General features: G+C 44.3%; 1 protein-coding gene across 1 annotated transcript; it reads right to left on the bottom strand.

Moving 5' to 3' along the window:
- Positions 1 to 1,295: 1,295 nt before the first annotated feature.
- LOC128342639 (zinc finger protein 397-like) lies at positions 1,296 to 13,983 on the bottom strand. The gene is made up of 4 exons (XM_053290243.1): positions 13,847 to 13,983; positions 5,750 to 6,708; positions 4,184 to 4,292; positions 1,296 to 2,420 (listed from the first exon to the last, which is right to left on the bottom strand). Exons 2-4 carry the CDS (start codon positions 6,557 to 6,559, stop codon positions 1,471 to 1,473), a joined length of 1,869 nt encoding a protein of 622 aa, XP_053146218.1. The 5' UTR covers positions 6,560 to 6,708; positions 13,847 to 13,983; the 3' UTR covers positions 1,296 to 1,470.
- Positions 13,984 to 14,810: the final 827 nt, after the last annotated feature.

Here is a 14,810-nt window from a genome sequence, read left to right as displayed (position 1 = left end):
ACACACACACAGACTGCTGCATGATCTCATAAACCTACTGGAAAGTAGGCTAAAAAGGTCCTGCTTCTGGTTCATGCCAAACCTGATATAAAAGCCAGAAATGTGAGGCTGAACATTTTCCATAGAAAATGGGGGGGATCCCATATTTAATTTTTCTGTGGAAAGTTTTCCATTTCTAAAAGTTCATTGATTCAGAAAATCCATTTATAACAATGAATGGATGACAATGCAATATAAGACAAGCTTGTCAGTTTCGAAGTTGTAATTACGATTTTTCAGGTGATTATCCCTAGGCAATATGTGAGAGAGTACATATATGTTTTAATGATTTGTACACAGGAGGGTAATATTGTGGACGTTTAAAAATTAAATGTATAGGTCAAATAACAAGCCAAATCAGATCACAATCCATCTGAAGAATAGCAAAATTATTCAGGAATATTTGCACTGAAAATGGCTCAATCCTTGCCATCCGTAGGTAGAGCTGGGGGAAACCTTTGTCTGAAACCCTGGAGAGCTGCAGCTAGTCCCTGTAGAACCAGGGCTGCTCAACTTTGGCCCTCCTGCAGATGCTGGCCTACAACTCCCATAATCCTGGGCTATTGGCCACTGTGGCTGAGGATTATGGGAGTTGTAGTCCAAAAACAGCCGAGGGGCCTAAGTTGAGCAGGCCTGTAAGACCATACTGAGCTAGCTATCCCAATGGTCTGACTCAGTATAAGGCAGTTTCCTGTGTTTCCATGACTTATACTGAGTCAGATCCTTGGCCCATCTAACTCATTACTGTCTACACTGACTTGTCTGCAGCACACCAGACAGGAGCCTTTCCTATGCCTGCCTGGACATGCTATCAGGAATCACACTTGGGACCTGCTTCATACAAACGAGGTGCCCTAAAAAGAGCTTCAGCCTGCTCCCCAAAATATGCAAAGCTGCCTTATACTGAGTAAGACTATTCATCCCTCTATTTCAGTAATGTCAGCACTGACTGGCAGCAGTTCTGCAGACTTCTAGACAGGGGTTATTCCCTGCCCTATTTTCCTTGTATCGTTTCAGAGGGATATTTCCCAGCTCTTCCTGGAGCTGCCAGGGATTGATCCTGGGACCTTGTGCATGCAAAGCAGATGTTCTATCATTGAGCCACACCCCCTCCTTCTATGTAAGAGAGCAAGTCTTTGCTTCTCTAATTGGATGAGGGAATAGTACAAAATACTGGTCTATAGGCAGCTGGGCAGCAATAACGCACTTGCATTTGCAATAATTCACTCTTCGACGGGTAAAGAAAAAGACCTTCATGCTTTGATGTATTTTATTACAATGATAAATTAAAAATTTAAAACAGAAGCATCTTAATTTATTTGTAAAAAGGAAACAAAAATCCAATCAATGAGGAGAGCAAATCACTGGAGGGCTCAAAATTATCCATTAAAAAGAAAGAGAGAGATATATAATCATATATTTCTCAACAAATCAACTGAGTACCATTTCCCCTACAGGTGTGTGGATTCTCTGATGAACTGTAAGGTCTGAGCTCCAATTAAAGCTCTTCCCACATTCAGAGCATTTATACGGTTTCTCCATCAGATGCATCCTCTCATGCCCTGCGAGCTCAGCGGTGTTGCTAAATCTTTTCCCACACTCCAGGCATTTGAATGGTTTTTCCGTAAGGTGCGTTCTCTCATGAACGGTAAGGTTTGAGTTGTTGCTGAACCTCTTCCCGCATTCTGAGCATTTATAGGGCTTCTCTCCCGTGTGAATTCTCTCGTGTGTAATGAGATAGGAGCTGTCACTGAAGCTTTTGCCACAGCGTGGGCACTTATATGGCTTTTCTCCTGTGTGGATTCTCTGGTGCCTAACCAGGTGCGAGCTCCGGCAGAAGCTTTTCCCACAGTCAGAGCACCTGTAAGGGCGCTCGCCGGTATGGATTTTCTGATGTCTGATAAGGTCCGAGCTAACCCGGAAACTTTTCCCACACTCTAAGCATAAATATGGTTTCTCTCCTGTGTGGATTCTTTGATGATTAACCACAGAAGAACTCTGACTGAAGCACTTTCCGCAGTCTGGGCATTTATACGGTTTCTCTCCTGTGCTGGTTTTCTCATCAGCAGCTCTCTCGTCTGAGTTTGAACCGAAATTCTTCCCTTGCTCAGAAGGTGTATTTTCTCTCTCTCCCGTGTGGGTCCTTTGGGGGAAGGAATCTGCAGCTAAATTCATCCCCTCAAAACCATCCCCACTTTTACCAGCACAACTTCCAGGCTCCTTGACCAGCCTCTGCCGATCCTCAGAGGATTCTCCCTTCTTGTGATTCTGGGGGATTTTCTCTTCTCTCCTTTCCAAAGAAATGCTGCCTAATTCTACTCCTGCAGATCCTTGAGGCCGACATCTTTCTTCCTTGTTCTCAGGCAACCACCTGTCATCACCTGACAGGAACAGAAAGAAATAAACCATGGAGGGAGAGTTTGCAGCCAAGATGACAGTCATTTAACACTACCATCTTGCAAATAACTCCATTAGTGTTACTAGACCACATTTTGATGGGTTTTCTCCTTTGTGGTGCTCACTGGTTCCTACATACTTCTACTAGTCATTGTAGTTGAACTGAGCACCTGATCACGGGGCCAAGAGAAAGTCGTGATTCTCATATTTAGCAGGGGGAGGGCAACTGGCCCTGTTAAACCTCACTCAACACAGCATCCCTCCCACTGGCTGTTGCTGGTTTCTCCCCTGAGCTTCTTTTGAGAATGTAAGCCCCTTGGGACAGAGAACTATTTTATTGTGTATTATTTATTTTTTCCATAAAAACTGCTTCGAGAATTTCTGTTGAACAGCAATATAGAAGTAGTAATAGTAATAGCAAAAGCAGACGTAGAAGATTGTGAGCACCTTTGGGACAGGGAATGAATTGCCTGAAACTCTTATATTCAGAGAGAGAGAACAAGCAAGCAAGCAACTGTCCCTATTCAGCCCAGCATAGCTTCCCTCCCCATGGCTATTACCAGTGTCCCCCATGTGTTTCTTTTTGGATTGTGAGCCCTTTGGGGACAGGGAATGATTTTCTCATTCCTTTTGCTATGTACATTGTTTTGAGAACTTGTTTGCTGAAAAATCGTATATACAGTAAAGGTAAAGTGTGCCGTTGAGTTAGTGTTGACTCCTGGCGACCACAGAGCCATGTGGTTGTCTTTGGTAGAATACAGGAGGGGTTTACCATTGCCTCCTCCCACACAGTATGAGATTATGCCTTTCAGCATCTTCCTATATCGTTTGCTGCCCGATATATGGTGTTTCCCATCGTTTGGGAAACATACCAGCAGGGATTCAACCTCTGGCTTGCTAGTCAAGTCATTTCCCCACTGTGCCATTAGGTGGCTTAGTATATACAGTACATAATATTAATAGCTCATCAATGATCCAAAAAAACGGCAGGGACGTTATTTTCCAGTTTGCATATCTTTACTGCTTGGTCACCTGGAAGGAATCCAGGTGAGGCCCCATATGAGTGAATGGGACTCCATTTCAAACAAATTCCCTGTGTATAGAAAATTAGCATGTCAGGAAAAACGCCAAGAATGGGGAGGACCATAATCCATGGTATCTAGTTTACTATGAGGATTTTTTTTTTTTTTTGTCTGGAGGACCAAAAATACTCCACAAGGCCACACCTGAAGTTTGAAATGGTCCAGCCTAGACACAGGTTTCCTACCTTCTGTCTCTTCTGTACAGCACATAGTTCAGAGTTGGAACTAAACTCTGCCGAGTGGAAGTTGGAGTTGGAACTAAACAGTTGTTGTTGTTGTGGGCTTCCCAGAAACATCAGATTGGCCACCATCAGAAACAGGATGAGCTATTGGTCTGATCCTGCAACAGTGACGTTTGTCCTTATGGCTCACAGATATGTAGGCAGCACTGCTGCCAACTTGCAGTCCACAGAGTGGGAAATGGCTTGAGCAGAACTCACTCCAGAGCATCCAGAACCTGCTGCAAAAGTAGTTGAAAAAAGTATAATTCAGGGGTTCCCAACCTTGGGTCCCCAGATGTTGCTGGACTACAACTCCCATCACTCCTTGCTACAGCAACCGTTGTGGTGTGGGATGATGGGGGTTGTAGTCCAACGACATCTGGGGACCCAAGGTTGGGAACCCCTGCGATGATCCAATAACCTGCATTCATCTGGTGAATTTACCCTGCAAACCGTTCTCCTGCTTGGCTCCACTGCAAAATTGACCCAGCTGGGCTCTTGATGGAATCTGCTCGGCCACAGCTGTGTTATCTAAAGGCCTCGGTATCGGTATCTGAAAATGAAAAGAAAGAACACTACGCTAAGACCATCAGAATCTCTTTGGTGGACGAGCTTGACTAAGAGTACATCAGAATGTAAGCTGATCTCAGGGGGCTGTTGCGAGAGGCAAATTGGGGCAAGAACATTGCATGTCATCTCGAACTCTTTGGAGGAAAGGTGGGATGGGAATGTTACTGGCCCTAAGTGCAGTTTATCCAGTGAGAAGAGAACTATGGCTCAGGGGCAGAGCATCTGCCTTGCATGCGGAAGGTCCCAGGTTCCATCCCGGACTATTCCCAGGGTAGGGCTGAAAAAGACTCCTGCCTGAAACCCTACAGAGCTGCTGCCAGTGAGAGGACCAAGGGTCTGGCTTGGTAAAAGGCAGCCTTCTGTGCACCTATCAGAGCAGTTAAGGCTAGTGGTTAGAGTGCTGAACAAGGACTGAGGAGACCCGGGTTCAAATCCCCATTCAGCCATGAGACTTGCTGGGTGACTCTGGGCCAGTCACTTCTCTCTCAGCCTAACCTACTTCACAGGGTGGTTGTGAGGAGAAATTTAAGTATGTAGTACAGCGCTCTGGGCTCCTTGGAGGAAGAGCAGAATATAAAATGTAAAAAATAAAATAATAACAATAATAAAATAAACCTGCTGCGGGAAATAACTTCTCTCAATTTCTGAAAAATATACCGTTGCCTTAGACCAAGTTAGATCATTCACCTGTCTAACCCAGTTACAATGATTGGCAGCAGCAAGCCAAAAACTCTGGTTTGAGGGGTCCTCTGCAGCCCTGCCACCCGAGATTTATTTCAGTGAAGAGGCTGCAGACTGAACCTAGGACTTTGTGTACACAGGACTTGAGCCCTTCTGCTGAGCAAAAGCCCTTTCCCTCAAACAAACTTAGGAAGCTGGCATCTAATGAGTCAAACCATTGGCCCATCTAGCTTGACACTGTTTACTCTGACCACCAGTGACCAGTGTTCTCTCTAATTTTTTTTTCATCCGTGTGCGGAATGAGTTTTGTGATACTGGGTGGCAGTATCAAGGCAGTGAATGCAGGAGACACATGCATTCAGAGTGAGACCTTCCTGATTCAACCTGAGCAGGATCTAAAATTAACTGTGCGGACATTAGGAAAACGTGTGAGCATGTGCATACCTTAGAGGGAACACTCCTCTAACAGAGATTCCCAAATGTTGTTGACTACAACTCCCAGAATCACCAGCTACAATGGCTTTTGCTTGGGGATTATGGGAACTGTAGTCAACAACAGCTGGAAATCCCTCTTAGAGGGAACACTGAACACTGCTGGTGACTCTCCAAGATTTTGAGGTGTGGATGAACACATCTTACCCAACAGCCTCTTTTCAGCTGGACATGCTGTGAATTGAATATGGGACTTTTTGCACACAAAGCCAGTGTTCAGGCACTGAGCTATACCCCCACCCCTAAATAACGGAAGCTCCTTCTCACCTGCTCTTCCCGTCTCTCAGTGTTTTGCTGCCTGTGCAAGAAATCCTCTGCCATGGACACTGCCTGGACACAGGTCTCTGGACCAATTTCTTTGACCCAGCTCTGCATATCCAGGGGTAGGATGGCCAAAAACTGCTCCAAGATCACCAGCTCTAAGATCTGTTCTTTGGTGTGTCTCTCTGGCTTCAGCCACTGATGGCAAAGTTCCTGGAGTCGGCTGCAGACATCTTGGGGTCCCTCAGCCTCCTGGTAGGTAAACTGCCTGAAGTGCTGGCGCTCTGCATCTGAGCTGATAGCCTCAGCCTCCAGGATTTCTTTCTTCATTTTCCCAGAATCCTCCTTGTCTGCGACATCCAGGCCTCCACTGAGGCCTGACTGGAGTTGGCTTACCCATGTTGCTTTAGTCCAGTGGTTGGGATCGGTCCCCTCTTCAGAAGGGCCCTTTGGAAAAAACTTTGGCTCATCTGTTGGACTGGAGAGTGGCAAGTGATACCCCCACCCTGAATTAGGAGACTGTACAGCTTTCAGGAACTCCTGCCATTGGGCTTCCCAACACTGAGACAATCCCTCATGTGGTTCCTCTTTAACTTGCTGTGGTGTTGCCCATTTCAATAAGTCCCTTATACTCCCCATTTCAGAAACAAGAGGAGTACTTTGAGATGACTCCCCCATTTCAGGGGGGAATAGGACTGGCTCTTCAGCCTTCAGCCTTGATTGCACACTCGGATCAAGGGCAGCCTGGTGATGAAAACCCATTCTCGCATCTCTCCTCTCTGGGGCAGCCATTTTGTGCCTCTGTTCGGCTGCCATTTTGTCCCTTCAGAAGCTGCTGGACACAGATCTGCGTGGGTTCAGCAAATGCAAGCGGAACCTCAGTCTCTCACCAAGGTCTCTAACTGGAAAAGGAGGGTGACATGGAGACCAGAGCAATGTTCCCAAGTAACAGAAGGGGCTTCTCCCTGAGACAAAAGGAATCGAAAAAATCAGAGTGAGAAAGACAAATCACAACCATTAACCCAAGGGGTCCCAGCTTTGGGTACCCAGATGTTGGTGGACTACAGTTCTCATCATCCACAGCCCCAACGGCCTTTAGGATGATGGAAGCTGCAGTCCAACAACATCTGGAGATCTAAGATTGGGAACCCCTGCTTTTGGCCATTATGGCTGGGGATGATGGGAGTTCTGCAGGTTGTTGTTTTTTTGGTGGTGATGGGGCAAAAGATATTTATTATTTTATGTATGTATGTATGTAAGTATGTATGTATGTGTTTATTTTGGCCCAAGGCCAGCATAAATACAAAAAGAAAAAGAAACAACAGGAGTAAATACATAAAATAGATAAAATACATAAAACATAAAATACATAAAACATTAATACCTTCAGATACCGTATACATAGCTAATTTCATTCAAATAAAACCAGTTAATCTGAAGGACATAACCCAGCATCTCGTGCCTCAATCATTCTAAACCAAATCTTGCTTGCTATGAATAAAAATTTTGCTACCCTCCTGTAAGCATACTCTGACTTAGCAGCAACGAGGAAAAGAACCTTGTCCTTGCCAGAACGGCCATTAGAATTGTAATGAGTCAGCAGTGGGGAGAGAGGCTTTCCCCTTAATTCAGTATAAAATCTGCACTTCAGCATCAGATGTTCCGTAATCTCCACTTCACCGTTCTGGCAGGGGCATAATCTTTGATCATAGGGCACCTTCCCAAAACGTCCTTCCAATACTGCCGTATGAAGGGCGTTAAGTCTAGCCGCTGAAAGAGCCCTACGATGATCCCCGTTAGAGATCCTAAGTAAATATTCAGCGGGAAAATGGCTACTGATTTGATCTCCTAGGAATAGGCCAGGACCTATTTGGGTTATTTATTTATTTATTAAATTTTTATACTGCCCTTCCAAAATTGGCTCAGAACACAAAGCATGCCAACAGAAATCAAAGATGTCAATAGAAATCAACAAGATGTATCTGATGTTAATCCTGCTTAGAGTAGACCCATTGAAATAACTGCAAGTTAGTCATGGCAAAGGCTGCAATCCTATATGCAGCCTACCAATAATAACTTGGCAGTAAACCCCATTGAATTCAATAAGACTTACTTCTCAGCATAGGATTGCACTCTAAGAACTATTATTTCAAAGAGTCTACTCTAAACAGGACTAACATGAGGTACAACCCAACAAATTTATTACAACCAAATAAATACAGCATAACCAGAATTTAACACTAAATCAGTTTATTTAACAGAAATGCCCTTTTTTTGGTGGGGGGAGTGGGGGAAGTGTGTGTGTGTGTGTGTGTGGTGACAAGTATATACAGTGGCACTAAGCTAATAACAAACAGTCCTAAGCCTGGGCTGATAGGCAGACCAACAGATATAAGAAGGAATACAAAGAGATTACAAAATAATAAGCAATATTTACTTTATTGTTACATTTGTATACCGCCTTTCATTAAAGCAATCCCAAGGCGGTTTGAGGGACAGGGAGCCATCATTTATTATTTATTTTTCTATGAAAACCACTTTGAGCACTTTTGTTGAAAAGAGGTCTATAAATAAAGTAGCGGTAGTGGTGTTCCTGGGCGTAGTTACAGTAGTGCTACACGCACTACAAGCCTCAGCCATTCCGTTATTGTGCACTATCAATGCACACCAGGAACTCCCCTCGTCCTCTGGTCTCAAGTGGTATAAAACACTTTTTGGGCATAATTTTTATTTAGGGTCTATAAAGGTGAGGAACAGAGTCACAGAAAGACAGTCAAGAAATGGCTTCAAAAAAGCAGCAAGGTTTGGATGGCTTTGTTAGCAATGAGTTCTTATGGCGAGAACGATGTATCATCAGAACATCAATGTCCCCAGTCTGAAGAACAGCCATTGCAGGTACCAAATATGTGGAGCATCTAGGACCCTTTTTTAAGACCCCGAGAGGCCTGGGGGCAGAATGTTCATTTGAGCTCTCCTCACTTTAAACGCTCTGACATACTGCGCAACGTTACATACAGGATGGAACATTTGCACAGTGGCACAAAACCACTGTTGTGCATGCGCAGCCACTGTGCAAATGGGACTGAACAACAGTTCAGCCATTATATATAACCCTATATATTTATAGTAACACTGCTGTGCAAGTGTAAAAAAGACACAAATGGAGTTGTGCAACAGTGTTATATTGGGATATCCATTTGTGTATTTTTTTACACTTGCGCAACAGTGGTCTTGCAAGATTGTGCAAATGTCCCACTGCATGCATATTGCTGCGCAGTATATCAATCACTGCATCCTTTGTCAGTGTGATAACCCAAAATACTGAAATAAAATATAATTCCAGGGTCAAGAGTTACATGATTATATTTACTGCCTTGAATAAAAATGATCAATCGGATCATTTCAAATATTGAACCATTTTTTGGATGTGAGACCTGGGTCCTCCCCACCGCTCACTGAGATCATCAGGAGGGGTCCGTCTTCAGGTGCCACACCAATTAATCTGGTGGTGACCTGGGATTGGGCCTTCTCTGTTGTCGCCCCTGGGTGGTGGAAGACACTCCCTGTTGATATAAGGGGGTTATCTTCCTTGGAAGCCTTCAGGAGACCCTTAAAGACCCATCATTTTAGCCTGACTCTTAGTTTTAATTGCAGTTTTAATCTGCTTTTAATTGGTTTCTGATTGGAATTGTTATGTATACGATTTTAGTGTAAACCTCCCTGAGCCACTTTATGAAGGGCAGTATCTAAATCAAATAATAAAAACAACAACAGATGCCCTGGGAGCATCTCAAAATTATTGGTTTTGAGCCACATGGCAGAAAATGTTTTGTCACCTTATGCCCCTGGTCTTGCTATATTCTGAGTACCATCTGCTGGCAATCAGCAGCAATCAGTAAAATGACTGTAAAAGAACCACCCTCTTTCAAGTTAGAAAAAAAAGAAATACTGTATGGAGGGGAAAGGTTGTTTTCATTTAATGTCAGCAGATGGCACTATAACACAACCTTCTTCCTTGCATGAATTCAAGGTTTTATTTTTCGTAGCAATTTGAGCTGATGTTGGAATATATCAGTGTCCGGAAGAGCCCTTATATACCCTATTTATTTAATGAGGGAAAGCTTGCCAGCTACTCTTCAGCAAGCTTTCAGCAATTTTTTTTCTTTCACTATATAGCATCATGAAAATGTGATGCCACTCTTCAGAATCATACTTTCAGGATGACATATGGTGAAAGACAAAAAATAAAATAAATACTGTACTGAGAAATACAATGCAAATCACACATTCTGTAAGCATTATAAAATCACAGAAGCAGCGCAGCTATCCCCAGGTGATATAATCCAGCAGAACCTTAAAACCCCCCCACTAAAAATCAGTTATAGGCCTAGGAAAATAGGAAGTTGTTGCCTGGTGCTCAAAAGACAACAAAGTTGGTGCTGGTGAGCTTTGGGGGGGGGGGGGCGGGGGCTGGGGGCGGCATCATTCCAAATACTGGGCATGACCAAAAGAGCCTTTTCTACAGTCACAGTCCATCCAAATGCAGCTGACGAGGGGATCTTGGAATACAGCCCCCATAGATTTATTGTAAACCGCCCAGAGACGTAAGTTTTGGGCAGTATAAAAATATTTTTAAAATAAATAAATAAATAAATAAATAAATAAATAAATAAATAATAGATTTAAATGGGGCCATTTAAAGCCCTTAAATGGTTTGGGGCTCTGCTCTGAATGCAGACACTGACAAAGAGGGAGGCTTGGTTGTCGAGCACGCAGGACAGGGCCTTCTTCGTTACTGGCCCCAGACTTTGGAATGCTCTGCTGGTGGGCATCTGCTCCTCAGTCTCTATCACAGTTTTTACCCAGGCTTTGATACGAGTATTGTTTTTGTTGTTGCTGCTCTGTATTTTTTATGGTCTTTTTGTGTATGTTTTTTAAACTTTTGTAAGAGTTGTATTTTATATTCAAATTTAATATTTTTAATTGTGTAACAGTTCTAGATGAGCACACAGACTTGTGGGTAGGAAAATCCCAACTCAGCCTTGAAGCTCCCTAGGTGATCCTCTTTCAGCCTAACCAGAGAATCTCAATCTTTTTTTCTTCTCAGAGCACTTGAAAATTGCTTGGATCACTTAATCAACTATCTTTTCTTTTACAAATCAGAGCACATAATTCATATAAAAGTCTATCTTAAATGTGTCATGAATTGCTTGGTTATACTTGTTGGTTTTTTATGTAAACCACCTTGAGTCTAGGAATGTGCCTGAATTGGCTCAAGCAGCTGCAGGTGGGTGGGGGCAGGGATCAGCTCCTTTAAAAACCAGGGAAGCAGGGCTTCCTTTAAAAACCAGGGAAGCAGGGCCTTACCTGCTCCTCCGCCAGCTCACCGCTTTTTGGGTGCGGTGCTCCCTTTCCAGGAAGTCGCATGTGGCAGCAGCGCTGCTCCCAGTAGCCTGCGCCCAGTGTCAGCATGCACATGGCTGCCACGCATGGCTTTTGGAAAGCAAGCACCACACCTGGAAAAGCAGTGGGGCGGCAGAGGAGCAGGGAAGGCCCTGCTTCCCTGGTTTTTAAGGAACCGATCCTCGCCCCGCTAAACTGGTTTGGATGCAGCGCCCAAGCCGGTTTGGCACTTCCCTAAGGATGTGTGCCCAGTACTTCCGGCCACTTCTGGCCGAGGGCAGTAACGGGGCGGCAGAGAGGTATGCTGCCACCCCGAGGGGCTTTGCTACAACGGACGGAGCGCCGGCGGGGGGAAATGTGGTGGGAGGGGTAAGTGCACCCTCTCCTCCCCTTAAGGGAGCACCCCTGCCGCCTCCGAAATGCAGAGGAGCAGTTCCGGTCCCATCCCTAAAATTTTTTTTCCACTGTCTCTACTCCATGCATAATTTTATACATCTTGATTATTTCTCCCCATTGTTGCCTCTTTTCCAAACTAAAAAGCCCCAGATGTTGTAGCCTTGCCTCATAAGGAAGGTGCTCCAGGCCTCTGACCATTTTGGTTGCCCTCTTCTGCACCTTTTCCAGTTCTACAGTGTCCTCCTTAAGACATAATGACCAGAACTGTTGGTTCTCTTTCAGCAAGGCCTGTTCTTCTATATGTTTAACCATTTTGTTCTTAAGTATGCTTTCAATCAATTTATCCAGCACAGAAGTTAAGCTAACCAGCATATAGTTTCCTGGATACCCCTGGATCCCTTTTTGAAAATCAGAGTTACATTAACTAACTCTGGTACAGAATGCGGCAGCCAGATTGGTCTCTGGGACAACTCGAAGGGACTACATAACACCGATTTTAAGGGAACTGCACTGGCTACCGATATGTTTTCAGGTGAAATACAAAGTGCTGGTTATTACCTATAAAACCCTTAATAGCCAGGGTATTTAAGAGAGCGTCTCCTTTGTCATGAACCTTGCCAATTGTTACAATCTTCTGGAGAGGTCTGGTTACGGTTGCCACCGGTTCGTTTGGTGGCCACCCGGGACCGGGCTTTCTCTGTGGCTGCCTTAAGGCTTTGGAATATGCTCCTTGCTGAACTAAGAGCATCTCCTTCTCCGTTCAGGAAGACCCTCAGGACTCACCTGTTCTCACAGGCTTTTAATTAGAATTAATTTTAATAATTTGTTTTAATAATTGTTTTATATTATTATTTTTATGCTGTTTTAATTGTGTTGTATTTTAATCTGTGTTGATTTTTAAATATTGTTTTAAATTTTGTACACCACCTAGAGATGTACATATCAGGCAGTATAAAATTATGATAAATAAATAAGCTACTTTCCAGTCCTCTGGTACAGAGCCTGATTGTAGGGACAAGTTACATAATTTTGCTAGGAGATCAGCAATTTCACATTTGAGTTCCTTCAGAACTCTTCAGTGGATGCCATCTTGGCCTGGCGATTTGTTAATGTTGAGTTTTTCAAGACAGTTTAGGACATCTTCCCTTGTCACCTCAAATTGGCCCAGTTCTTCAGCTTCCAAGCCTGAGAAGCTCAGTTCCAGGGAAAGAATATGGTCAGTATCTTCCACCAAGAGGACAGATGCAAATAACTCATTCAGCTTCTCTGCAGTCTCCTTATCCTCCGATCTCTTTCACACCCTCATCATCTAAGGGTCCAGCTACCTCCCTGGCAGGTTTTCTGCCTCTGATATATTTAAAGAAGTTTTTGTTATTCCCTTTGATGCTTTTAGCTAAACATTGCTCAAACTCTCTTTTCACCTCCCTTACTGTCACCATGCATTTCTTTTGCCAGAGTTTGTGTTCCTTCCTGTTCTCTTCATTTGGGCATGACTTCCATTTCCTGAAGGAAGTCTTTTCCCCTTTTATAGCTTCCCTGACTCTACTTGTTAGCCACACTGGAGTCCTCCTGAACTTGGTGGTACCTTTCCTCCTTCTTGGTATACATTCCAACTGAGCTTCTATTAGCGTGGTTTAAAATATGTTTTCTGGAGTGATTTGACCCTCCTGACTTCCCCTTTCAGCTGCCTATCCATCAACACCACAACCTGGTGTTTATGGATAGACCCAGGTGGTTTTTGGAAAATTAAATACATAACTAAAGGCAGCACCTCAAAATCAAAATTTATAATAAAATACAGTATGCCCTTTATTTTATTTTAAAATCATGTTTGACACTGCCAGCAAGAGACACCACAGTGTAACAAACTCCACTTTTGGAGAGGAAAGCTGGTCTTGTGGTTGGTTGTTTGGTTGTTTAAGTGCCGTCAAGTCGGTGTCGACTCTTAGCGACCACATAGATAGATTCTCTCCAGGATGATCTGTCTTCAGCTTGGCCTTTTAGGTCTCTCAGTGGTAGCCCGCATGAATTGTCCCCTTTGCTAAGCAGGTCCACTGTGGTTTCCATCTGGATGGGTGACCACATGTGAGCGCTGCAAGAGATTTGCCTTAGGGAATGGGGCCTCAGTGGAAGAACTGCTGAGGAGGTCCCAAGCTCACTTCCTGGCACCTCCAGGTACGGCTGGTAGATGTTCCTGGCTGTAACCTTGGAGAGCCTTTCTTCTCCTGCTATTTCCACCTCCCCGCTCCTAACATGAAAGTGAAGAGGTCTTTGCAACCAGTTCTGTCCCTTCTCTAAACTCACCGAACTCCTTGCAGTTCCTTGCAGCTGCAATCTCTGGGAACGCTTTGCAGGAAATAACTCCCAGGGTCTCCCACCCAAACTAGGAAGCTCCAAAACAGGGCAAAAGGGACACCGGATATGGTAGCATTGTTGACATAAGCCTTGTCAAGTTTCCGGGTCTCTCTAGGCCTCAGAGCTCACCCACCTTAACCATTAAACGGAGCAGGGATGGTCAGTCCGAGGCGCTCCAGTTGTCGGACTACAACTCCCAGCATTCCCAGCAGCAACGTATTATGGCTGGGTATGCTGAGAGTTGTAGTTTGACATCAGCTGGCCACCCGTGAAGTACAGCGCGTTCGGGAAATTAAAATAAGGCAGAAGGTGGCTGGTTAAAGGGATTTGAAAAAACTTTCGAACTAAGCTAGTCATGAGCATGGAAAACAATGAGACAAATTAGTCCTCCTGACTAAGTTAAGTCCCATTAATGGCAATGAGACTTAGCCAAGCCACGCCTAACAGTCTGGTTGTTAAAGCTGCCTCTTCCTTTAAAAGCAGCATGGCATGCTGAAATTCAACAGGGGAAGCTCTCACCCCCAGCTGCAATTCCATGCTAGAGGAAGTTTCACCCACCTGCTGAATCCTGCTATTAAAGGCACTCAGCCTCTATTATTCTTTTGGGGGGTTATATTTTTATCCCTCCCTTCCCCACCAATGTGGCAACATACCTGGTTTTCCCCCTCACAAAAATCCTGTGAGGTAGGAAAAGCTGAGAGATAGTGCTTGGCCCAAGGTCACCCAATGAGATTAATTGCTGAATGAGAATTTGAACTAAGGGCTCTTTGAACATAATCACACACTCAAACCCCTACAACACCCTGCCTCACCACCGAAAACAAAACAAGCTCTACTGACAGAGGATTATGATTACATTTTTAACCTGTCCCTTCTCCCAAGAAACGCAGGGCAGTGTACTTTGTTCTCCCTC

Source organism: Hemicordylus capensis, chromosome 2, assembly GCF_027244095.1.
Source record: "Hemicordylus capensis ecotype Gifberg chromosome 2, rHemCap1.1.pri, whole genome shotgun sequence".
Taxonomy (NCBI): domain Eukaryota; kingdom Metazoa; phylum Chordata; class Lepidosauria; order Squamata; family Cordylidae; genus Hemicordylus; species Hemicordylus capensis.
Note: the sequence above shows the minus strand (reverse complement) of the source record. Positions and strands in the feature narration are given on the sequence as shown.

Bases quoted from the DNA above. Each gene is read 5' to 3' on its own strand.
- LOC128342639 (XM_053290243.1), bottom strand. From the start codon at position 6,559: ATGGCAGCCGAACAGAGGCACAAAATGGCTGCCCCAGAGAGGAGAGAT. The intron at 4,293-5,749 runs GTGAGAAGGAGC...TTTCATTTTCAG, and splicing joins CTGAGAGACGGGAAGAGCAG to ATACCGATACCGAGGCCTTT. The intron at 2,421-4,183 runs GTAAATTCACCA...TGTTCCTGTCAG, and splicing joins GCAGGAGAACGGTTTGCAGG to GTGATGACAGGTGGTTGCCT.